At 50.6% G+C, this 22,954-nt stretch overlaps 8 protein-coding genes across 8 annotated transcripts, besides 1 other annotated feature; 5 read left to right on the top strand and 3 right to left on the bottom strand.

The window, feature by feature from the left end:
- Positions 1 to 22,954: part of a sequence feature (contig 1.18 602..175793(-1)) that runs on past both edges of the window.
- ANIA_01318 (tyrosinase family protein) lies at positions 971 to 2,845 on the top strand (the record flags this gene model as incomplete). Its single annotated transcript, XM_653830.1, has 6 exons — positions 971 to 1,164; positions 1,216 to 1,378; positions 1,449 to 1,714; positions 1,785 to 2,266; positions 2,533 to 2,549; positions 2,831 to 2,845. 6 exons carry the CDS (start codon positions 971 to 973, stop codon positions 2,843 to 2,845), a joined length of 1,137 nt encoding a protein of 378 aa, XP_658922.1.
- ANIA_01319 (uncharacterized protein) lies at positions 3,617 to 4,398 on the bottom strand. Its single transcript, XM_653831.2, has 3 exons — positions 4,312 to 4,398; positions 4,138 to 4,231; positions 3,617 to 4,066 (listed from the first exon to the last, which is right to left on the bottom strand). The coding sequence occupies exons 1-3, from the start codon at positions 4,331 to 4,333 to the stop codon at positions 3,802 to 3,804; spliced, it is 381 nt and encodes a 126-aa protein (XP_658923.1). The 5' UTR covers positions 4,334 to 4,398; the 3' UTR covers positions 3,617 to 3,801.
- On the top strand, positions 5,868 to 6,697 carry ANIA_01320 (alpha/beta hydrolase; the record flags this gene model as incomplete). Its single annotated transcript, XM_653832.2, has 2 exons — positions 5,868 to 5,948; positions 5,998 to 6,697. Exons 1-2 carry the CDS (start codon positions 5,881 to 5,883, stop codon positions 6,695 to 6,697), a joined length of 768 nt encoding a protein of 255 aa, XP_658924.2. The 5' UTR covers positions 5,868 to 5,880.
- On the bottom strand, positions 8,031 to 9,146 carry ANIA_01321 (2EXR domain-containing protein; the record flags this gene model as incomplete). The annotated part of the gene is made up of 1 exon (XM_653833.1): positions 8,031 to 9,146. The coding sequence occupies one exon, from the start codon at positions 9,144 to 9,146 to the stop codon at positions 8,031 to 8,033; it is 1,116 nt and encodes a 371-aa protein (XP_658925.1).
- On the top strand, positions 12,567 to 12,848 carry ANIA_11300 (uncharacterized protein; the record flags this gene model as incomplete). The annotated part of the gene is made up of 1 exon (XM_050613165.1): positions 12,567 to 12,848. The coding sequence occupies one exon, from the start codon at positions 12,567 to 12,569 to the stop codon at positions 12,846 to 12,848; it is 282 nt and encodes a 93-aa protein (XP_050469001.1).
- Positions 13,775 to 16,406, top strand: ANIA_01322 (putative dynamin family GTPase; the record flags this gene model as incomplete). Its single annotated transcript, XM_653834.1, has 7 exons — positions 13,775 to 13,843; positions 13,986 to 14,023; positions 14,058 to 14,154; positions 14,193 to 14,483; positions 14,542 to 14,816; positions 14,880 to 15,012; positions 15,078 to 16,406. 7 exons carry the CDS (start codon positions 13,775 to 13,777, stop codon positions 16,404 to 16,406), a joined length of 2,232 nt encoding a protein of 743 aa, XP_658926.1.
- On the top strand, positions 17,312 to 18,163 carry ANIA_01323 (uncharacterized protein; the record flags this gene model as incomplete). Its single annotated transcript, XM_653835.1, has 2 exons — positions 17,312 to 17,414; positions 17,643 to 18,163. 2 exons carry the CDS (start codon positions 17,312 to 17,314, stop codon positions 18,161 to 18,163), a joined length of 624 nt encoding a protein of 207 aa, XP_658927.1.
- On the bottom strand, positions 18,966 to 21,978 carry ANIA_01324 (formin-mediated actin nucleation enhancer; the record flags this gene model as incomplete). The annotated part of the gene is made up of 2 exons (XM_653836.1): positions 18,966 to 21,839; positions 21,907 to 21,978. The coding sequence occupies 2 exons, from the start codon at positions 21,976 to 21,978 to the stop codon at positions 18,966 to 18,968; spliced, it is 2,946 nt and encodes a 981-aa protein (XP_658928.1).

Here is a 22,954-nt window from a genome sequence, read left to right as displayed (position 1 = left end):
CCACTCCACAAGGCGAGATTGTTGCTCCACTCTCGGGCTTCCGTCCCGGTCAGTGATCGTCGATTGAAATCTCCCGAACGCGGTTTCGTGGACTCGTTGCAACAGGGCCCGAATCCAGCGAACATGCATCCGGCTGTGACGAGTTTTCGACCGGGTTGCCGAAGAAAGGGTTGAAGAAAGGCAAATTTGATTGCTATCTTCACTAGCTGCCGGTCCTATTCATCAATCTTGGCCACTTCACTGCACTGTTATTAAGTGAGTTATGTCGGGGTCAGGGCCAAGGCCCTAGGGATTCGCACCCCTGCTCACGGACCAGGCATCGGACGGAGCACTACGATCAGAGATTAGCTCAATATCAGACCTGTCAATCTCGTCCTCTAGCATGCCGCAGACCCAGAGACGGGGTCTCTCACGAATATCTGCGTCCAGTGCCGTCTGCACTCCACCGGGCCAGTATTGCTCGCGAGCGTGGGACTAGTCTCTGGCGTTATCGTTAGCGGAAGGGTTGCCTATACAGACTTACAGCCAAACTCACAAAAAATTCATCCAACTCTTAAGCTAATGCACCTTGGCTGCGGCTTCGCGGCAGGCTGCCGGATATTTCCCAAGACTCCCACGAGTCAAGTAACAGCGCCATTGTGGGCACGATTATAGCCTAACTCGCCAAGAGGATGTGGAAGGCGTCGAAGAGCAGCGAGAATCTGCTTTCTCGTCTCCATGCTCTTATAGCTTGATCTGTACCTCAACGAGGCCTTTTAACAAGGCCTCTTAACAAGGCCTCGTGGCTCGTGGGTATTTGTCCTACACTGCCCCTGCTGACTGGAGCAGACCGATGTGGTTATAAAAACATCCCTGCCCGTCGTGACGATCTTTTCTTCCTTTCTTCACACTTGGCAAACTGTTTTCTTATTTTTTTTATCTGGCTGGATTTGCCTCTCTGTCATCTTGCAGAATCGCAGACTCATTCAATATGCGCTTCTCTTTGACTACCATGGTGGCAGCTCTTGCTGCCATCCCTCACGCTACGGCCACCTTGAAGGACGTTGACGAATGGGATATTCTGGCGGGAAAGGCTTTAGCGAACCAGGTGCTCTACCAGTTTACCAAGCCCCGGTATACTGATAGCGAATGCACCCCGTTCAATGCTGCCGTCCGTCGGGAATGGTACGTTTTGGTCCAGTCATGTAATGTCTCGCAGAGCTAATGACACTCTAGGGGATCTCTCACCAAGCAAGAACGGAAGGAGTACATCGATGCTGTGATCTGTCTTACTAAGAGCCCTTCAAAGATCGACCCTGCCCTTGCTCCCGGCGCGCGGACTCGTTACGATGACTTTGTTGCGGTCCACATCAACCAGACCCTGAGAATCCACACCACGGTTCGCTCCCATGTTCCTTTGCATACTCGTAGCCACTCTACCAGCGTGGAAATACTAATGATAATAACAGGGTAACTTCTTGACCTGGCACCGGTACTTTACCTGGGCCTACGAACAGGCCCTCCGCAACGAGTGCGGCTATACTGGCTACCAGCCATACTGGTCGTGGGGCAAATACGTTGACGACCTCTTAGGCTCGCCTATCTTCGACGGTTCTGAATATAGCATGTCCGGCGATGGCTCTTACATACCTCATGATGGCCCCGAAGTGTTTGAAGGCGTCTTCCTGGAGCCTGGAAACGGCGGTGGCTGCGTCACCTCTGGCCCATTCAAGAAGTGTGTTACCCAGGTTTCTTGCATATTCTCTCCCGAAGTCCCTATACTCTGGCTAATCCCATATCTGCAGCTTCACCGTCAACCTCGGCCCGCTCTGGGTGACTCTTAACGTCCCTGGTGTGGAGAAGCAGAATGGCACCGGCCTTGACTATAACCCGCGCTGCCTGCGCCGTGATATCAACCCTGACGCTGCTAGATGGACCACAGTTGAGGAAGTCGTCGACCTGATCAATAACTATCGTGATATCTCCTCCTTCCAGGATCGCCTGCAGGGCGATTTCGTTAATGGCTACATCGGCGTCCACACCGGCGGCCATTACACTATCGGCGGCGACCCTGCGGGTGACTTCTATGCCTCACCAGGCGATCCTGCTTTCTTCCTGCACCACGCGGCTATAGACCGTGTGTTCTGGACCTGGCAGAACCTTGACCCGGCTAGGCGCACTTTCGTCGTCTACGGGCCAACTCTACTGCCGGGACGAGGTCCTAGTCCGAACGCGACTTTGGATGATGTGCAGTACTTCGACGTTCTTGCTGAGGCTAAGACAATTCGTGAGCTGCTTGATACCACTGCTGGGCCGTTCTGTTATGTTTACTTGTAGATGTGTGGATTTTTCGTCCGTCTGATGTACATACCTTTTATTAGACTTAATTCAGGATAACATGATCTGCCATGCCCGGTTGGAGGGGCTTTTTTCTGCCTCTATTTATTATCAGACTGGAATTGATACCATCCTGTACACTCATAAGGCCTTGAAATTCCCGCCTCTGCATGTATGGCGTGGGCCCTAGGCTTCGTTTATATGTCTTTGTACTAGTATCCCTCTTTTGCAAGGTGCGTAACCCTTTATCGCACCTACTTTTCTCCCGTCATTTAGTCGCCACTCCATTAGCGACGCCAAACTACTCAAGATGACGGTCAGCATCAATCACAGGTTATTCTCTTTGTATGCAGCGGAGTCCGCTCAGCCTCTTGCATCTGAATGATCCTTTGGATCTATATCCAAATATCAACCTATACCGATACCGACAAAGGAAAGCTTAAATGCTGGTGTCTAGTTGGACACTAAAGAAACAGCTGGGTATATATGTAAAGCACAATTACACGCCTTTTAGTGCCGTGAGGCTTAAGGGGCCCTTGATTCAAGATTATGTAGGACCAAGTCGAGTTACCAAAGAAACTGTGAAACACGGGTAGCCAAAAAAATGAATCAAAAAACTAAAGCACCATATCTAAACAATAAAGGTCGCAATAAGTGCACTTATCAATGATATATAAAGAAACAGGAAGAGGGAGGGCAGAAAAGAAAAGACAGAATAGATGGCAGTAGTAAGACAACAGTAGGCTGGATTTTAGAGCCACAGTTGTCATCAAGCATGAGATATTGCGTGCTCTTTCAAAGCTCAGATGATAATGCCTAGTTGAACAGTTTACATCCTATCGGTTGCTATGGAGAGGTCCTCAAAGCCGGGCATGTAAATTGAACGCGGGTCGGCACAACCCCAAGCTGACGAAATGAGATGACTATCCAAGCCAACGCGGTGCGGAGGGATTGTAAGGGGAAAAAGAACCGCATCACACCCATTGCTTTGCGGGCCTGACGTTACCATGAAGCTACCTGCAGCGATGCACATCGTACCGAAGGCACATGATAGGTACCAGGACTGCGGCGAAAATAGAGTTGACGCACCAGTCAGGTCTGCACATTTTTTGTGCTTTAGCATCTGCTTCAGCGCAGCATTATATCAAATTACGTCCGCGGAGCAGGATCCAAGTAGGTTCTCAGGTAGTCGGTGGAGGAATGTGTTGTGAGACTATCGGCGGCTCGCAGGATTATTATTATCGTTGCCAATAAGCCTGTGATTACTGATACGAGGTCCATGCAGATGATCAATCCAAGTCCTTGATTCACTAAGCAGCCTGACTCTAGCTACTCCCACAACCTAACAAAAGGCCCAGGAGGCAAAAGCAGAGGAGAGCATAACGCGGATCAGACATTCATCACCAGATCTCCCATGTCGCTCCATGCCCTTCAGATCTCAGGAGCCCACTCTAGCCCGGAGAACCCATCAATAGCAAATAACATCTAGATCATCAAGCGCTCAACCTGCACCTTGATGGCGCGGATCTGGGGCATCAGATCACTGGCCTCGTTGGTGGTGATGCTAGCCGCAATAACGGGGCGGGAAACACCGGTCGCACGACCCAGGGCAAGCTTGCTGGGCACGTAGACGTAGGGTACGTTCTTGTCCTCACAGAGGAGCGGCAGGTGCAGGATGATGGGGAGGGGGGTGGTGTCGGCAGCGAGGATAACGAGCTCCGAAGTACCGCGGTTGAGGGTTTTGGTGGTCCTGAAACAAGAAAAGATCGTTAGTGATGTTCAAGACTTTGGAACGCGGGGCAGGATGAGCGGAGTACGTACTCGTTAGCACCCTTCTTCAGCTGACGGTAGTGGGTGGCAGACTGAACGAGGTCGAGGAGCTGCTGAGAGAGAGCCTCATCGGCGATGGGCCAGGCTGTAGAATTGTCAGTTTCTGCTGTGCGGCCGGATCTCTATCCATAGGATTGACTCCAGCGTCAAATGGAGGTGACTTACCGGCGTTGGTGTCATCGGCCATGGTTGATTATTTAAAGATTTAGTGGCTCACGACTGCGGATCACGGCCGTTGATGTGAGAGATAGGTTGAGGTTTGGCTTGAGAATTCTTGCGGAGCTCAAGATCTTTTTTTTTCTTCCGATCAAGCATGGGAGCTAGTCCTAATCTGGCATGGTATCACGTGAATGTAACTAGAAGGCGGTCGACCGGTAGCCCCAACTTGAGAACTTGACGTACCATGGTACGGACAGAACATGTTGAAGCAAGGGAGTGCTTGGTCAAGTTGGCCATATACGAGTGGACTTGCGGGGAAAGCGCTTGGGTCGAACATGGGCGGTCGTCCTGAAGGCAATGTATCGGCGAAAGGCGTTAACGAGCATTTGCGGTGGTATTGAAGGGACCAAAAAAAATGACCAGTGCCGGGCTCGATCCGGCGACCTTATCGGTGTTAACGATACGTGATAACCAACTACACCAACCGGCCATTTGTTGGGAGTCTGTAATTTTTTTTAATATATATCTAAATGCAAGCTTGCTGTACCACTCACTGCGATATCACAGCTGGAAGTAGGCGCTGGTTTGGGCACTGCGCATAGGTACTCTGCACAAATATTGGCTCAAGCTTATTGATCAATAGACTTGTATTCATGGTGCCCTATTTCGTCTAATAATTTACTAGGCTGTAATCTACCTGATCTGGGATACCGCAATCTTTTACTATCTTTAAAGTCCCGTTGCTTGAAATATATACTGTCCCAGTGATCCGCGCATTATCCCCGCTACCAACCTTTCAATCAACCCGAACCGGGATCTGTGCCATGTCAGAAGTCGCAGTGCGGAGGTGAGATTCATCGATTCTCAAGTCAAAACAAAGGTCTTAGGGCTGATGATAGGCCTTTTGCGTTGGCTCTTATGGCTAGCCTGCTGCTGCCCAGCGCCTGCCGGTAAGGCTGGACTATTGTCCAAAGATGAATATCACTACTGAATGTCAATACTGAATGACCATTAGAATAAGACCTGTCAGAGACAAAGTTTAGGACAAGTGCATCTGCCCACCGACAAATTTTTGAGGGGCCTTGAATGCATCATCCGCGAATTAGTTGTACAGCATATCCCTCATATGGCTCAGCCGGGCTGCAGCACAGCCAAGACCCAAAGTATGTTCTTCGAAAGCCAGGAAAAACAACCAATATTTACTGATTGGTGCCTTGGTGACCCCATTGCTGCTTGAATGGGCTGCTCCGCTGAAATTTCCGCCGAGAGAGCTTAGCTCCAACCTGGTTCGAACTCTACTCTAATACCATTACGTCAGAGTCCTTATCAGGTAGTTTCGAGGTACGGAGCACTGTCGAGCCAGGGTAAATTGAACATGATTTAGCCGGAATGACGGCAACTGAGCGGGCAGTCTCCGGGGAAATGGAGGGCTCGGCCTGAATTATGCCGGCGCTTGTCTATTTCCCCGCAAAAGAGACCCTGCAGAATGCGGGGGTGATGACTATATATTGAGGTAGTGCTCTTCACATCTGTTCTGAAATTATCAATTTAGCCCTATAAGACCACCGACACACAATGAGACTTGCAGTTGCCGCTTCTCTTCTTTTCACCATGGTGACTGGCCGTCCGCATGGTAGCCCCAGGTTCGTCCCTGCTCCTCTTATTTCATACACGGTCTCTAAGAAGCCGCAGCTTCAACACATCAAAGTTAGCCTACTATCCAGCACCAGAGAACAACGGCCTCGGTGTCGCCGTGCTCGTCCTCCCCGGCGGTGGCTACTCGTACGTCTCACTCGACCGAGAGGGCACCAACTCGACCACTTACCTCAACGCAAAGGGCTACGATGCCTGGGTGCTAGACTACTCTACGGCCGAAACAGCGGCAACACCACTTTACCCAGTACCACTAGAAGAAGCCCTCGGCGCTGTCCGCTACATACGCAGCCAGAAGCGAGTCAAGGTTGACAAACTCGGTATCTGGGGTTACTCGGCTGGAGGCCACCTCGCAGCGGTCACTGTGACAAACCCAGAAGCTGATCTTGATTTCGGCATTTTAACGTACCCTGTTATCTCAATGGATGCAGCAATTACTCACAATGGTTCGCGGACAAATCTGCTAGGCGACAACCCGCCAGAGAAGTTGGTGAAGAAGATGTCTGCAGAGACTAGGGTTACGGACAAGACACCGCCTATTTTCATCTACCACTCGGCGAATGACGCAACAGTGCCTGTGGAGAATGCGCTGAGGTTTATCAATGCTCTTACGGAGAAGGATCGGCCCTACCAGGCGCTGATTCTCCCTGATGCAGCACATGGGATTGCCTTGGCACTTGATGATCCGCAGCGTAATTGGACGCCGGAGCTGGATCGGTTCTTGACGTATTCGATTTGAGGTTCCTGTGAGTTGTGGAATGTAGGTTGGGTTGTGAAACGGGTACACCCCCCGGATAAAATCCAGGCCAATCGGGCGGTCTCCTTACGTATCTGATACACAGACGACTCTTGGAAAAATGGTAGAGTCATGACAAGTAGTGGTCTCGGGTAGGACCCTGGTTAGGTGCAGAACAAGAACAGCGATGTATGTGTGTAGCTAGTTAGGTATTGCACAGACTTCACGAAATGTGCCATCATCATCTTACACGGACTTCAGGTATCTCGCTCAACCCCATGATAGGACAAATGCTAGGGAATCTTAAACAGATTTGAAACTTCCGCTGTTTCCCGGATCCGTCTGCCCCGGCAATGTCTTTTACCAGAGATTTTTATTCAATCAGGGTCAAAACCTAGTTGATATTGGTACAGAAATGCCATCTTTGACCGTATGGGTAGGTTGGCCACTCACAACTTGCTGTTCTGCAGTTTGTCTTCTTAAAGGCCTCTGAAAAAGGAAACTGGACGCGATGGAGAGGACGATAGGAACAATGGTCTTCTTCGGACAGAGGCAGACGTCGCTGTATCTGGTGGCCAAGGTCGTCTTTCAGCTGGCTTACGCTGCAAGGCTAGATACAATACAGCCTGACGGAGTCAAAAACACTCCTCTTCGTGGCGCTGAGATGTAGCTAGGAAATTCCATGTCTATCAGACAAAAAGACTGTTGACCCTGAGGAGACTGAATGTCCTCTCTGTCCAGGGCCGTTAGCACTACAGCTAGCCATCACGCCCACGCTCGCTACATCTACAGCTGGGTGTAAAGCATGGACCTAATATTGCCTGATCCAGGGTGTGGGATCTCAGGTAAGAAAGCATAAAGGTGACCTTGCTTGCAAGAGGGCTAGACATATCTTGGTATACTTTGTTGACTGTGCACTACGTAGCCCTGGCTCTCGTTATCAAACTTTACCTCTATAATGTTTGACCAGTTTGCTGTCCAGCAGCGCTTTCCGCCATATTATCTTCTCCCTTCTGCTTAGCACCAAATTGAGCCTTCTCCACCTGCTGCTTGAAAATTCTTCGTTCGAATATGACTCAACCACTAAAGAGCATATTGATCTTTTCGAGAAATGTATTTATATCATCCTGGAATGAGAAACCACTCAGAGATTGTGTGGGTGATGTTGCAGATCATGACGAGAACGACAATCTCCTGCACAGATTCAGTTCTTACTTTATTTGAAACATACACGAAGATGCTCAAATACCATGCAGTTTCTCATTCCCATAGAAGGTCAGAAAAATAAAAAACTGCTAGAGGTTGTATCAGCAGCCCCTGAATTTACGTCTTGTTATCAACAGGACCCCGATGTCTGACAAGCCAATACTCTAACTCCCTGAAAGCAACTTTGATCTTCTTCTCCCTGCTGTTCTCGGATGGCTTCAGCAAACATCTTCAGCACTATGAACATCGGAGTCTCCTCGTTCCAGCCAAGGCTCTCCAGAGATGTTATCTCCCGATATGTTACCCCGTTCCCATGAAAGACATCCGGTTCTCTTTCGCCAGTTGCGTACGCCAACATCCTTCGCAACTCTCCCTGTGTATTTTTCATGCCATCCATCTCCCGACTTCTACAGCTCCCAGCACAATAATCGACGACATACAGCACCTCCAGCCCCTTCGCCAACCGTGCCGCCAAAAATTCTACTTCCTGATAGACCGTCTCGCGTGTAAACCTGTTTCTTGGACTCAAACCAATCTCCAGGTGTAAATCTGCTATATCCACTGCAATTCGTCTTGCATGCTGCAGCGTCAATGTAAATTCGTCGCTCCAGGGGTACAGCAGCACGTCTGACAGACCACTCTTGAAAATACGGAGATAGGCGTCTTCGGAGCCGTCGTTGGGATTCAGCACGCCCGGATCAAAGGGAGAGACGTAGGATGTTGGAGGGCCGAAACGGAGGTGCAGGATATCGAGTATACTGTTGTAGTGGACTTGTTTGCCCCCTTGACCTCGTAGTGGGAGGTGGATGGTGTTGATTTTGGTGCTGATCTTGTCATTAGGATTCAACGAGGGTGCAGCTGGTCGTGGTTGAATTGATGATAAGGCTTCGAGGCAGCTTTGTCGGATGGAGTCTGCGACAAGGTAGATTGACGGGTCAGAGGTGAGGCTGCAGTTGGCGTCTGCATTACTGCATGTATGCCGAGATTGTTTGGTCGTGCCTCTCTGAGATATCAGTCCGCTCTTGCCTTTTGAGGCAATGAATTGGTCAAGAAATACGCTGCTTGGTGATCCGTTCCCAACATGTCTTGATTTCAATTCTTTCTGGGCTTGGGATATCCGCCATCCTGTCTGCGCAGAAGGGATGCAGACATCAAAAACGTGAATTCCGGGAGTTGGACATGTTGCCCGCCAGATTTGAATGCGCAGTTCTGCTGGTAGGTCGTTGAAACGGGGGAAGTCTTGCATAGCGATGGATCCGGGTCGGTATTGAAGGATTAGCACGAGTCCGATGATAAGCTAATAGAGAGTAACGACTCCGGAGTATTTGTATGCAGTTTGTCCCTAGCCAGGGTATAATCGGCCTCCCGTCTCAGCTCAGCCATATTAGGCTTGACTAGCGCTGACATTCGCTGCTAATGGTCGATCCGTAAGATCCTGATGGCGATCTGATCTGATTCGCCAGTCGGGCTTGCGAGACTCAGCTCAACTCAGCTCACCGGCTGATCGGAGTCTAGTTTCATGGCGTTGTTGGATTGGCAGTTTTATATGGCAAAGTACGTGCCACGTCAATCAGCAGGCTAGATTACTGGAATGACCATGCTATTGTTCGAACTCGTCGAGACCAGCCGTTTCCAGACTGTATTCGGAGCGATGTTGTCGTGAGTATCATCTGTCACGACCTGTTACGTCCTGTACGATCCGTCCTCGTTGGGCTTGGGGGCCGAAAGGTCGCCCTCAGCAACAGACGTGCTGCTCAGGCTTCATTCTGAAGTAGAGCCTCTCGGCAAGGCTGTACTTGTCTGAAGTCGGCTCCAGAGATGCCACAATTCACTGCTGAGTCTGCGCAGCTGTTGCCGGAGTCAGCCTGAACGGCCGTACACTCGCCGTCGGCCTGAGGAACAAGACACCGAGCAAGATGGGGGTTGGGGCGCATAATGGCGAAATTGTTACAAGTATTAGTGTGGTTCGCACTCAGCAGCGGCACAGTGAACTTCGTGGAGTCTGCAAACTTGTGAACCCAGAGAGAGACAGGCAATCGCGTTGGCTCACGACCTGATTGCCTCTGGATGGTGGCCAAGGTGACGTTGCTGGTGGCCATCCATGATACCAAGCACATGAGTGCTCTCATCGTCCTACTCGCAGAGCTGAATGGCCATACCCGGGTGTCGACTCGGAGCTTGTCCATATATCCTGGAACAGCCTAACCGCCGACGAGCTCACCCCTCGTTTAAGCAAGCCCTGTTCAATACAGGCCAGCCACCGCCTGTCCCGACTGACTCCCGACTGACAATAGATGATGAACGGCTTGTCCGACCTCCACGCCTGTTCCCGTTTACCTGCGGATCGGTTTGACAATCGAGCGCAGCCCAGCATGCGCCTGCCGGAGTCCTTTCTGCCACTTGTAACTCGACGTCGAAAGCCTGCACAGGGCTACCCAAAAACCAATTGTTAAACGCACAAGGTCAATGAGAATGATCGCGATTCGGTTGTGCTTGTTTAGGAATATGGAACGGGGTCGCGCTCTGATCCCTGGGGTAGGAGCTATACTACCCCTATGGACTTCAAGGGATTGACCCTGGACAGGGAGCGAGTCAAGCACGGCCATCAGTATTCGAGAAGTCCAAAATACTTGCAAGGACTGACACCAAGGGAGGGACAAAGCGGCGAGTGCTCTGATCCATAGGCTTGGTCCTAAACTAGAATATCCTTAAGGTTACCCGCCGATCTGGGGGCGGGGTTTGAGGTGGGCGCCAGGGCTTGGTATCGCAGGTACTTAAATACAGCGTTGATTCACGACCATTTACCTAGACTAGCCTACTGGATAATGCATAGTCTGTCCCAGATCCGCCAAGCGCTGTCCTTACAAAGTCGCAAATCTCCGGGACCAAGGGTCTAAGCTATTTGAACTTGCCCGTAGGTGTCAGGCCAGTCGATGGCTGCAGACTCACTCTAGCAGGCTGGCGCCGCTCGCGGGCGTTCCCTAGCTTTTCCAAGGTCTGCAAATTGTTCATCTCGCTTAATGATGTACTTGAACAACTGGACTAGCCATTGATCCCCCCCTCTATGGAGTAATCGCGGAACGCCATGTTTGATACTGGAAACTATCTTGCTTTGTTGGCGTACGTACCAGGCTCTAGAAGCAGCCTGCTAGGTATCTACTACGTCAAACAGTCGCCTCTCAAGCGGGTCTTACGCAGGTACATAGGCGGAAGCAGCAACGGTGGTGCAAGCAGTGCCGTCCTGGGTCATCGGAAGTCTGGCGTTGGCTGGCATCGACACCTGCAAGACTCTCTTCATGGTGGAAAGATGGGGACAGCTGCTGATCGTTCTATACCAAGACAGGGATTACGCTTGCGCAATTGCACGTGTGGAATAACGGGGCTTGATGCGTCTTGTACGCTGTGTTGGGATATTATGTTTTTGTTGCTCTCTTAGCATGATAGAGGGGCTGCCGAAAGTGGGGAGAGGGAAGTGGTTTCGAGGTTTGAGGTATAATTGGTTAGGAAGTAAGTGGATGTGATATATATGCAATATTGACTACAGGTATTACATCGACCACTGCTCATTTACCCTAACGGTTGCGATCCATGGCAGTCAAGCATCATATTGCAGATCTCCCGTGTAGGCGCGCAACGGCCCGAAAGTCAAGAACTATATGAATATATTGAACCTTAATCTTATACTACTTATGTGTACTACAAATCTGGGCGGCGCCTTGTCTGATCACCACAATTACCAGGTCGCGCGACCTCAGGGTGGCACTGCTCACTTGCTGGAATGAGAAGGGCAATGGTCTCGACGCCCGTAGTTCTTGCTTGCTAGGTGTATGCGGAGACTATCTTTGTGGTTGCTTCACTGAGAAGGTTAGGATCCTTCGATAATAACAAAAGGCTGGCTATAAAACGTGGTCTACTGCTGCGTTTCATAGAGCAATACTGAGATTATCCTCTTCCTTTTGTCCTGCTCTCATTGCTTCCGAAATTTTTATGGATTGCGCAAAGTGTATTCCTTATAACCCTATAATATTCAACTTTGGTATATCGTGCTCTTTTCTCTGACGTATTCCGATTTCGTAGTGTCTAGTAGGACAAGTGGCTTGGAGGAACCCTACTTTCTTTAGGTTCATATTACCCCTTAAAGGAGAAACAAAACACAGAAGATCAATTAGTCTTCCAACAGCATACTATATAGCGAGCCAAAAGCTTGGTATGGCTCTATCCAACTCTGCCGTAAAAAAGTCCCCCAGGAAAGTAGGTTAGAAGGCCATTAGAAAGCTGTTGCTGCAGCAAGTGGTGCACTTGTGGAGCATACCGCGAACAGGTTTATTAACAAAGCAGGTGTAAGATAATTCACCCTGACCACTCTTTTGAGTTCAAGGTGCGAGATGCCACAACATCGAGATTCCTAGCGACAATGGAAGGTATAATTATTAACGGGTCAGACCCCGGATAGGCATCGATTCCTGCGGAATGAGTTGGCTGTAGGGCTTCTGTGTGCATAAAATCAACGGGCCTATATTAATAGATATCAGTCACGCTGGCCTGAGCCTTTTAAGCACTGATATAATTCTGGTTTATGATTTCTGATTGTCTGAAACGTGTATCCCAGCTATTGCGAACAGGTCTAAGCGCCCTCCGTCTTTGAAGAGGATCTCGCTCGGGCGAGATGCCCGCGAATTTTGAACTTGAGGACGGCTCTGCCACAAGGCTCAAGAGGGATGCATTAGCAGGATACCAATACCGCTGCAGACAGAAACGCTCTCTATCTGCGAGCACTCTGGGCCAGCCTATCAACATTCGCTCCCATGGAGCTGCGAACATCGCTAGCGCTGAAACCAACCCTAAAAACCAGAGCCGTCTGGTCCGTCGTGAGAACCCTGAACGAGCGAGTCCGAAACAAGGCAATCCTGGTTGCCAAAACCAAGGATTCCCCCGCCTGTGCTCTTAAGGGGTTGTTTCCTTAATAGCAATCTCACCAGTAAATCCTGCAGTCTAAAAATGTGCGCAAAGCCCGAGCTGAGAGTATCTTCACAAGTCAAGTGTCTACCAAAGAATACTGGTTCCTGGCAAGACTAGAGTATAGACCATATTCAACGTTCTCCTCCAATACACCCTCCCTCCACAGGAAGCAAGCCAGATTAGCAAGCTAAAAAAGGGCCCGTACAAGAAGATTCTCATAGTACTGATAGGTAGTTTAGGCTTCAAACAGGTAATAGGAGCTAGTATGGTAAATTCTAGTTTGATGAGGCCGAGTGGGTACTGGCTGCTGTCCCTTGCAACCACGGCGGCTTTGGGCCTTGAGATTATGAAGATGCCAAGCGTAACACAGCATCTCCAGAGGGAGACTCAATTGGGCTTGTACGCGCCGCAGTCGTGAAGGGCACGATGAGTTAAACGTCATGTCTGGGTTGATCGATGCTGCAGATGCGGTCAGCTTAGGGGCTCGGACCCGGGGCGATGCTGAGACAATGCTGTCCACAGACGGACCCTTCGCGGCAATGGGTCTAGTCGTAGCTGGAGGGGCGAGGGTGGAGGAGACGTCTAGTCCCTGGGCTGCGAAGCAGGTACCGAAAATTGTGGTTCCATCGCCCTGGGGGGTCTGAAGGGGAGGGAACAGACCGAACTTGAGCTGAGAGGTACGGCTTATTGAATATGGGAGGAGTGGAGTCTAAACGGCTGGCGTCACTTGAATATGGTAAAGTGGAAGTCGCTGTTTCGTTTCTTTTGTTGTAATCTGAACCATCCCGAGAATGGTTAACACTTCTCTTAATTATCTTCTCTTGATAATAAATGGCATGATTCGTAGTTCGTCACTTTTCGATGAGACCGGGGGGACATGCCGGGTTTACGCGGCCTCGGTATTTGTGATTCGCTATGACGCTAGACACTATCTCAGCTAGCCAGTGCATGCATCAAGGCTGCGGCATCACATCATCTTTACTGGTGTGTTTTTACCGCTCTAATCAGTGTTTGAAGTGTCGCGGGGTTGTTGGGGCAGCTGTGGACGGCGCTTGCGAGGTGCCTGTCTATCTATTCGACTGGAGTATGAGTTGTAGTATAAAATAATACACCAATCGCTCGCAAGGCCCTGTACTTCAAACTTCACACAAGACTTCTTCGTAGGTACGTGCTCGAATCTTATTGCCATGGGAAATAGGATCCGCCATTTTGTTGGTGTCGAAAGCTCTGAGCAGCTCGCATTCATCGATGAGCTTCATAAGCTTGGGCTCAGCAGCGATATTAAACTACCAGAGGTGCGTCTCAGACCCTGCATAACTTGAAACCTTGACAGTTTAATGGATGCTCTCAGCTCGTCGTGGTTGGCGATCAAAGTACTGGAAAGAGCTCTGTCCTCCAAGCGATCACCGAGATATCCTTCCCAGTGAAGCAAGATACGTGTACTCGATTTCCTGTAAAGATATCTTTTCGTCAAACTGCCACAGTGACTGTTCCAGCCGTCAAGGCAACTATTACTCCTGGCCGACTCACGGCGAAGGACGATGCTTTTCGTGCAAGAACAAAGGACTTTTGCATGGAGAGCGAAACGCTGACGCAGGAGGTTTTGAGGGACATGATTGACAAGGTACCTCTAAATTAATTTCTTTTTTGAAGCTCTGAAAGGGAAATTTAACGCATTCTAGGCTACTGAATGTATCTTCGAAGAGGATACGGTGAAGAGTGACCGTCTGTCTGATGCGGTCCTCCGCATCGAGCGCTCGGGTCCGGACGAGATGCACTGGTCAATAGTAGATCTTCCAGGTCTGATCCGGAATGGAGGCTTGACCAAGGGACTTACGAATGGCACATTGACCAATGGCTCATCTTCCACTCATGATATGGTGCCTTCGGATACAGACGGGGCTATTGCTGAGGCGGTAGTGCGCGAATACATGCAAAACGAGAGAAATATTGTTCTGTGAGTAGAGCTAGCCACAACTGACAGAGTCTATGTACTACCCTCTAGGCTAACTGTATCCAGGCTCGTCGTCGACGATGTCGATGTTCGTCGTCAGAGAAGTCTAGAGATCGCCCAGAGCATTCCAGGACTCCAGAGCCGGTCGATTGGGGTTCTAAGCAAGTGCGACAAGAGGGAAGAAGGATCTGGCGAATGGGTACGGACTTAAATTTTCCTCTCCCCCCGACTGCTGATAGCACACAATCTGACTGCCGACGGCAGATGGTCTCTTTGTTGCAGAACAAACGGATCCCGAATGTCCCCTACCTAAATCACGGTTGGTTCGGGATCCGGAACAGAAGGCCTATCGAATCTCACTTCACAGATGCTCAACGGGATGAGGCTGAGGAACGAGAGTTCTCCCGAGCTTCCTGGCGGGATGCGCCAAAGGAACGGTTCGGGATAAGGGCTTTGATGAACTACGTCGACAGGGAACGTCGTGTGCAGCTGCAAAAAGGCATGCCTCAGATCATCGATGAGATTCGCCGGAAACTCAAGGAGTGTGAAGACGAGCTTGGAAAGATGGGGGAGGCCAGGACTAGCCCGGGGGCCCAGCGATCTTTTGTGTGGCAATTCTGCGCCAAAATGCAGGAGATGGCTGATGCTGCTTTGCGTGGCCGATACCAGACTATTGCCTCCGTAGACCCCAAAGTCAGACTCCGCTACCTGATACAGCAGCGTTTAGAGGAGTTAGGCGAAGCAATATGTCCAACCAAGGAGGTTTCTGTACGATTCAATGCGTATGAGGAGGAGTGGAGGCAACTCCGGGCTTCTGACCCTCGCACATGGGAAGAAAGTATCAGGACAGCGGATGACATATACTCACTCATTTATAACGAGGCTATACTTAGTCGTGGAACAAGCTTGCCCGGTAGTGTTCACCCGGATGTTGAAGAAACGGTCTTCCGGAAGATGTCTGAGCACTGGGAACGCTATGCGAGGGACGCGGTTGAGGATGTCAAGCTGCGAGTGAAGGAGTGCTACAGTATCCTGCTTCAACTGGCGATACCGACTAACCGCGTGCGATTGGAGGTTAGCAAGCTCATCAGCAGGCAACTGGAAGATTGGAACAAGGATGCAGATAATGCTCTGCGGGAGCTCGTCGAGGATAACCAGACCCGGCCACTGTTCACAACAAACCCTGGGCTTAAGTTAACTACCGGAACTGCGGACGAGCTACGCAATCGTATATTCAATGGGAGTATGAAGGAGGGTCCTGATCCAGAGGGCCCGCCCCGCGAGGAGAAATACCTCTCCAGCTTGCTGAACAATGTCCTCCAAACAAAGGCCAAGCTCGACACTTACTACCAGATAGCGATCTTCAGGTTTATGGATAATGTGGCGACTCAGGTTGTTGAGAGACACGTGCTGGGGCCGAAATGCCCACTACGAGCTGTCTCTTTTGAGACGTTCACGCGGCTTAATGATGATGAACTCAACCGAGTGGCCGGAGAGGATAAATTCGATGTTTCAACACGGCAGAGATTGGAGAGATCAAGAGATGGGTATCGGAAAGCACTGGCCTGGTGGGAGCAGCTGAGTGTGCTTTAGCCTGAACGAGGGTTTCGAGGTTATAGGTATGTGCCATCGGGCAGATGCATGCGGAAAGCGAGACTGAAGTAAATAGAGAGGCTATATTTTCAATATAGAACAAGGAGTTGTCCAAGAAAGATTTTATACAAGCGATACTGAGATTTGGCCGGATGAAAACCTACTGCACTGGAAGGAATTCAATAATCTGATGCTTTTCCACTGGCGAGTACTCCCAGTTAGATCTTGGGGCTAGGAGAAATCTGGCTTGGATAGCAGCGCTGGAGGTCTCGCGGTTGAAGAAGGGAGGGTTTGAATGACCTTCAGTAGTACGCAAAACAACAAAAAGCGCGCAAGAAAGAGATGTCAAATGGGAAGACATAGGTCACGGCCGGTCAGAATAAATGCGCCATTAATAATGGTTATAAACTCTTGAGGCCTATGGCTACGCATCATCAAGGGAGATGATGTTCAAGATAGTCAGAGAAGATCAGGAAAGGACTGCCATGGGGCCAACAAGACGCCGATTCTATAACAAGGCGCAGCTCTTTGCATATGCATCCAAGGCAAAGCGCAAACAAGGTATGTGGCAGCAAAGCAGTTGGCTAGTCTTGTGCTTGCCCAGTCGACGACACCGCCGTACTCCCTGTCTCTGACACTGGAGCGGAAACAGGTATTTGAATAGCGCTGGGTATTTGAATAGCGCTAGCCTGCTACTTTTACCATCTCGGTATAGCTGCATTTAGTAGGTATCAACCACAGCCTGACGCTTACCCTTTAGCGCCAGGATTATCAGCCCGAGAGCTGAACCATTCTCTCGGGTGTCTCCAGCCTAGCCACAAACGAGCCCCTGAGTCTCAATCTACTGAAGAAGCTTGATCAGTGCTAGAGACCTCTTGCTCCGTTTTATCAGTATAGTTGTCATGATGAATCCACTCAACCTTGTCCCCCTCCTCTTACTATTACCCTCCCTCTCTGTCGCAACATGCTACTATCCAAACGGCAACGAAGCAACCACAGACGTGCAATGTACGCCAGGTGACAATAGTGCCTGCTGCGGCAGCGGCTCCATTTGTTTGTCAAATGGGCTTTGCATGAGTATCGCCCAGCCATTCGGTCTATCGCGCGGAAGCTGTACAGATCCTAACTTTGAGATCGACGAGTGTACAAGCGCTTGCAGTAAACCCTTTCCCAATCCATCACTGAAGAGTACACTGTTAGGTTGGGACGGAATGAGCTAACGCGCCTGACACCCAGCCAATATCCAACGCAACACTGGCTGCGCAATCGTCCCCTACAACAGCACCGATCAAGGCGTATACTACTGTTGCAACTCAATCGTCAACAATGTGACCGGACCGAACCCGAGTTGCGACCTGGATCTCGAGCCGTTCACCCTCCAGAGCGCGACTATTGTTCCGGGCGCTGGGCTTCTAAAGAACTACGTGGAGCTGTCGGATTCGGATAACACCTCCAATACGACAGCGCGAAACAAAACGAATGCTTGCGCCGATGCCGATACCTTAGATGCGAACATAGACGCGAAAACAGTAGCCGTCGGCGCTGGGCTTGGGGTGCCCTTGGGTGTTCTTGCTCTGGCTGGGTTTGTCTGGGCCATGTATGAGAGGAGAAGACGACTTCGAACTGTCACGTCAGATAGTAAGGCTCCCGTGGCAGAGTACAGCCCAATGACGGTGAGCGGGGAGTTTTACCCAAAGTCTCCGGCTTTGAACGAGCAGCTTCGGTACTCGCAGCCCGTGGAGTTGGCGGAGAGCTAAGGATAAAGAGCAAACCCTAAATTCATACCTATAATCTGTATGTTTTCTTTGACAATGGCATTGTCTTCCTCTATACGCAACTATATGTATAGGAAATTGAATTTCGACAAAAAGGCGCTTTGCATGTGCTCAGCAACAACTATAGCTCTAATTACAATTACAACTCTTAATAAGCGGCCGCTTAGTGTAGTGGTTTATCACGTGTCGTTTACACCGACAAGGTCGCCGGATCGAGCCCGGCAGTGGTCACTTCTTTTTTTGCTTTTTCGCTGTTTAACCTCGATGCACAACTTGGTTTCGCCTTCATCTTCCTTTTTCGTGTTCCATCTTCTTGGTTATACCTTCGTGCCATAGAAACCTACGCAAAAATTTACTGTATAAGCATCAGGACAGTGGTGGTGATTATGGCCTGTATCTGCAACGCTTCAACGAATGGCTAAACACAAGAGCGCTTGTCCAGAGAAAAAAAAAATGACAAGCAATGAAAGTGCATCGAGGACAAATCAAGAATGTAAGATAACAGGCCAAATCAGCCCAGGGAGTCCCCGTTTCGTAAGAGTCATAACATGCCACAGGCGTGGCAGGGTATCGTCAATATCAAGTGAGCAACAAGTACTCGGCAATCCAAGTTACCGAGACTTCCAAACATGTTCAAGGAGAATGGGGTGAATCCAAAGTACAGGAGCAGTAAGGAAACATTGAACGACAGATAAAGTGTAGACTAAGAAAATAAATGAATGGGGAGGTTGATGGAATGAAATAAATGGTAACTGGGTCCCTCCTGGCTGTTTTGCATACAAGCCTAATTCTCGGGGTCTGTTTTATGGCTTTCCTGGTTGTCCTGGCTCTCGGCTGGCGCTTCTTCATCCTTCTTCTCCTCGCCCACGTCACCGTCAGACACTGGAGCCTTCCCTTTAGGCGACTCCGGTGCTTCGGTTCTCTCAAGAGCCGCGTCGTCGGAGTATGGTTCTGCTGCAGAGGGCGTGGAAGCTGCAGCCGCTTCCGCTTCAGCTTTTTCAATCTCAGCTGCACGGGCTTGAGCTATATTCCACATCTCCTTGCGATTGCGCTCGTCTTTAGCCCGACGAAGACGTTCGGCTTCCTCGAAACCGCCACTCTTCTTCAGCTTTCCCTCCTGAACAAAGGTGCCCAGTTCCTTCTGGAATAGATCGACACGGCGAGTTTCGAGCTCCTTCTGCCGGGCTTTTTCAGCTCGTTCGATAGCCTCAAGCCGGGATTCATGGTTGGGCTGGAGAGCGCGAACTTCGCCCAACACACTGTCCTTTGCTTTCATAGGATCCACTGCCGGGTCAATCACCACATTACGCGAGGTATTTCGCAGTGTAGGGCCGCTGTTGCCGTTTTGCATGGCCTGCTGCTTGGTTGCTTGCTCGACGAGAGCAAACGTCTGGGCTGCTTTTTCCAGATCATCCTGCAGATCAGCTGCAAGATCTTCCTGCATGGTGAGCTGGTCACGTTCCTCACAAACAAGCTGCAGCTCCTTCTCCCAGATCTTGGTCCAAATTGGTTTCTCTCGCTTGAGGAATTCTTGCATCTTCTTGATCTCTTTTGTAACGGCGCTGATATCTTTACCCACAGTCTCCAGCTGTCTAGGAAGCGGCCGTACTCCTCGGCTGACCACGTCTTTCCGTAGATCCTCAATCAGATCCTGTAGGTCATCGACTCGCGCAACAAGCCGTTCAGACTCTTCAGCGAGCTCCTTCTTCCCAAGGTTGACACGCGCCCGGCCTGCATCCCCTTCGTAAGACGGCACAGAAGCTTCGACAGCTGAAGATTTGACGGTATCCGCTTTGGCCCGTATCGCACCCATCGAGCTCGCAATATCCGCCGAGAAGTCGGTGTATGTTTGTCGCAGCACCGCCAGATCTCGTCGCAGGCTTGACAGTTCTGCCATTTGACTGGCACTGCCAGAAATGGGACCGCGTCGCACCTCTCCAGTGGCAGGGGCGCCAGCGGTAGAGACAGCAGGTGCGGCGGCAAGGCGGGCGATCTCCTTCACAGCCTCCACTTGCCGATCTGAGACGCGCTGCATCATGTTTCCCTGTCCATCCAATGCTCCTTTAACACCCTCAAGTAGGCGGCGTACACCACCGAGCTCATCATCAAAATGCTTTTTGACTTCATCAAGGGCGTCGACGTTTAGGACGAGAACAGAGCGATCTTTGACGTCACTCAAATCCTCCAACTCGTGCCTGATACCTGAAATTGGATCTTGAATGTAGATTTCCGGTAGATCAGCACCATTGTTGTGCGTATTCCATGCAAATTTTTCTATGAACGCCAACTGAAGTCTCCCGATGGTCAAACCAGAAGCACCTTCTGAAAGCACGTATTTCTTGATTTTGCTCCGATACTGGAGGAACAAAGTAAGTTCCTTCCCCGGAGAAGGCTGCTCAGGTGAATACTGCGTGGCTTGAGGCGGAGTCGAAACGGCAGAAGTCGGTTGTCGATGGCTTGATTTAGGTGTTTCCGGACCCTGGTTAGTGCGAGGCCCAGTGTCCTTCACCGGCTCAAAAGCGTCTGCAAGAGACGGCTCTTGTGGCATTGGGGGCAGTACCGGAGGTCCTTCAAGGACATCATTCGCCGCGTCCTTTTCAGGCCGGGCATCGTTTTCTCTGAAGACACCATCAGTGGAAGGTTCCGTAGCTGCTTCGACACGCTGCTTCACGGGATCCTCCGTGCGGCTTTGAGGTTGCTGCGGCTGAGTAGCTTTCGTCTCAACATGCCCATGTGATCGATTTGTCGAGCGCTGACGTCCATGGGCGTACGATCCACGCAGACGTACAGCATTCAGCGACTCTCGAACATCACGGCCACGGTTAGGCAAAGGCGAGTTTTGGGTTGGGATCACAGGAACTCCATTGGAAGAGGCGCCTAGATGTTTTTGTATTTGATACGCAGAGAATCTCCGCGACGCGCGTCGTTCCAGCTCTCCACTTCGCTGCAGGGCACCTATAGCATCATCCTGCTTTGGTGGTGGCGGCGGGGGCGGAGGGTATTGGGAAGTCCTAGTGCTCATATCACTATCTTGCTGTGATGGTTGAGCTAGAGCATTCTGCGCTTCCCGTCTGGATGCCTCCCGATCCGAGTAGCTTCCAGATTTGATATCAGGCGACGATCTAGATGAGGCATGCGGCTTGTCTTCGAGAGATCCACTGCTGCCGTAACGGGTACGGCTTGGGCGTTTAGGAGATGCCGCGCCGGTGGGAGCCTCTTCGAACGGTGGAGGTATTTCACTCGCAGCACTACCTGCGCTAGCCTGTCGACCAGGTCCCGACCTGCCATCTTCCTTTTGCTGCCGCGATCGCAGGCGTGCTTGCTTTCTCTTCAAACCGTGAAGAAGATTGATGATTATGTCACGAATCCGAGGGAGAAAAACGTCGAGAGCTTGTGGCGAAGCGTCCTGGCTCAGAGTATCTTCGAGAATCGTGCGGAGAAGATCGGGTACCGGGCCCAAGTCCGAAGTGTCCACCCCAATAGCGCTGAAGGCACGACAAGCCAAATTAAATTCGTATCCCAACCGTACGTAGACGTCGGAGACTTCGCTTTCCGAAACCTGTCGGCGAGACCATTGTGTCAATGTCTCTAATAGCTGTTTTGTTGCGACGAGTAGATGCGTGACGCTTTTTTCGATTTGCGATATTTGCCCATTCGGCTGTGATTGATCACTGCCAGTTAGTCACAACGTATTTAGGGCGATAAGAAGTAGACTGCGAACTTACCACGGCACTCCGGGACGACTGAGATCTTGACGAGCTTGACGAGCTCCGAGGTGCAGAAGACTGTGAAGTCATGGCGGTATCTATGCTGCTCCCCGAGGATCCAGAGTGGAAGTGCTGGGCGGAGGGGCTACGGGCAGACCGTGAGGAGGTGCTCCCGGTGGACTGCATGTGCGCACGAGGTCGGATTATTATGCGGACCTTAACGAAAGACAGCACAGACGGGGGGCGAAGATTTTATTTCGAGGGCGACGCAGGGGACCAGGAGTCGACAGGGACTGCGAAGGGACGGCGAAGGGACGGCGGGATTACGATGCGAGAGGCGTGTGTAAGGGACAGCGAGGGCCAGAAGCGGCTCGGGAGCTGAAAGGACAACTAAGTATCGAAATAACCGGAACGCGCAGCCTTAAAATGAAGATGATGCAAATTGCGACGGCCGGAATACTCCTGAGGGTACAGGATCAAGAGAGCTGGCTCAGATAGAAAGAGGAAGCAAAGAGGCCGTGATAGGCGTTTGCTTGCATATTAATTGGGCTGAAGTTGAGGTGGGATCTGCGCCTGAGGCAGAAGACGGAGTTCTATCCAATCACAAGGTACACCAGCCACCTCTATGCCTTACGCCTCAGCTTCAGCTTTGTTATCGACATACGGGCACCCTTGAGGCTGGGTTAATTAAGAAACTTATCATGTCTGGGAATACTGGAAGCACTTTACAGCAGGTGAAATGGGTCACGCCCTCTGGTCAGATCTCACTGAGCCAGCGCATCCTATAGAATGCCCTGCTGAGGCCTGTGCCGGACAGCAAACTAGCACTGTTTTGCATGTGCGCCAATCACCAACTGTGCCGAGTAGCACGGGCATTGAATGAACAGTTGGATTCTTCTGCCTTTTTCTGTCACGATCCAGATTCAAATCTACAGGCCATGTCCCTATACCCGTCCAGTCTGCAGTTCGCAGAGCACAGAGAGCTATACAGAATACACAGTATGACCCAACTCTTCATCGGGGCTATACCTTGCTCGTCTTAACTTGCTAGCATTGCTGCATTATC

Source organism: Aspergillus nidulans, chromosome VIII (assembly GCF_000011425.1).
Source record: "Aspergillus nidulans FGSC A4 chromosome VIII".
Lineage (NCBI taxonomy): Eukaryota > Fungi > Ascomycota > Eurotiomycetes > Eurotiales > Aspergillaceae > Aspergillus > Aspergillus nidulans.
The sequence above is the reverse complement of the archived record's forward strand: the minus strand, read 5'-3'. Positions and strand labels throughout refer to the sequence as shown.

Excerpts from the sequence above, each read along its gene's own strand:
- ANIA_01319 (XM_653831.2), bottom strand. The coding sequence starts at position 4,333 with ATGGCCGATGACACCAACGCCG. Across the intron at positions 4,232-4,311 it reads GGCCGATGACACCAACGCCG|CCTGGCCCATCGCCGATGAG; the intron begins GTAAGTCACCTC and ends ACAATTCTACAG. Across the intron at positions 4,067-4,137 it reads CTGAAGAAGGGTGCTAACGA|GACCACCAAAACCCTCAACC; the intron begins GTACGTACTCCG and ends TTCTTGTTTCAG.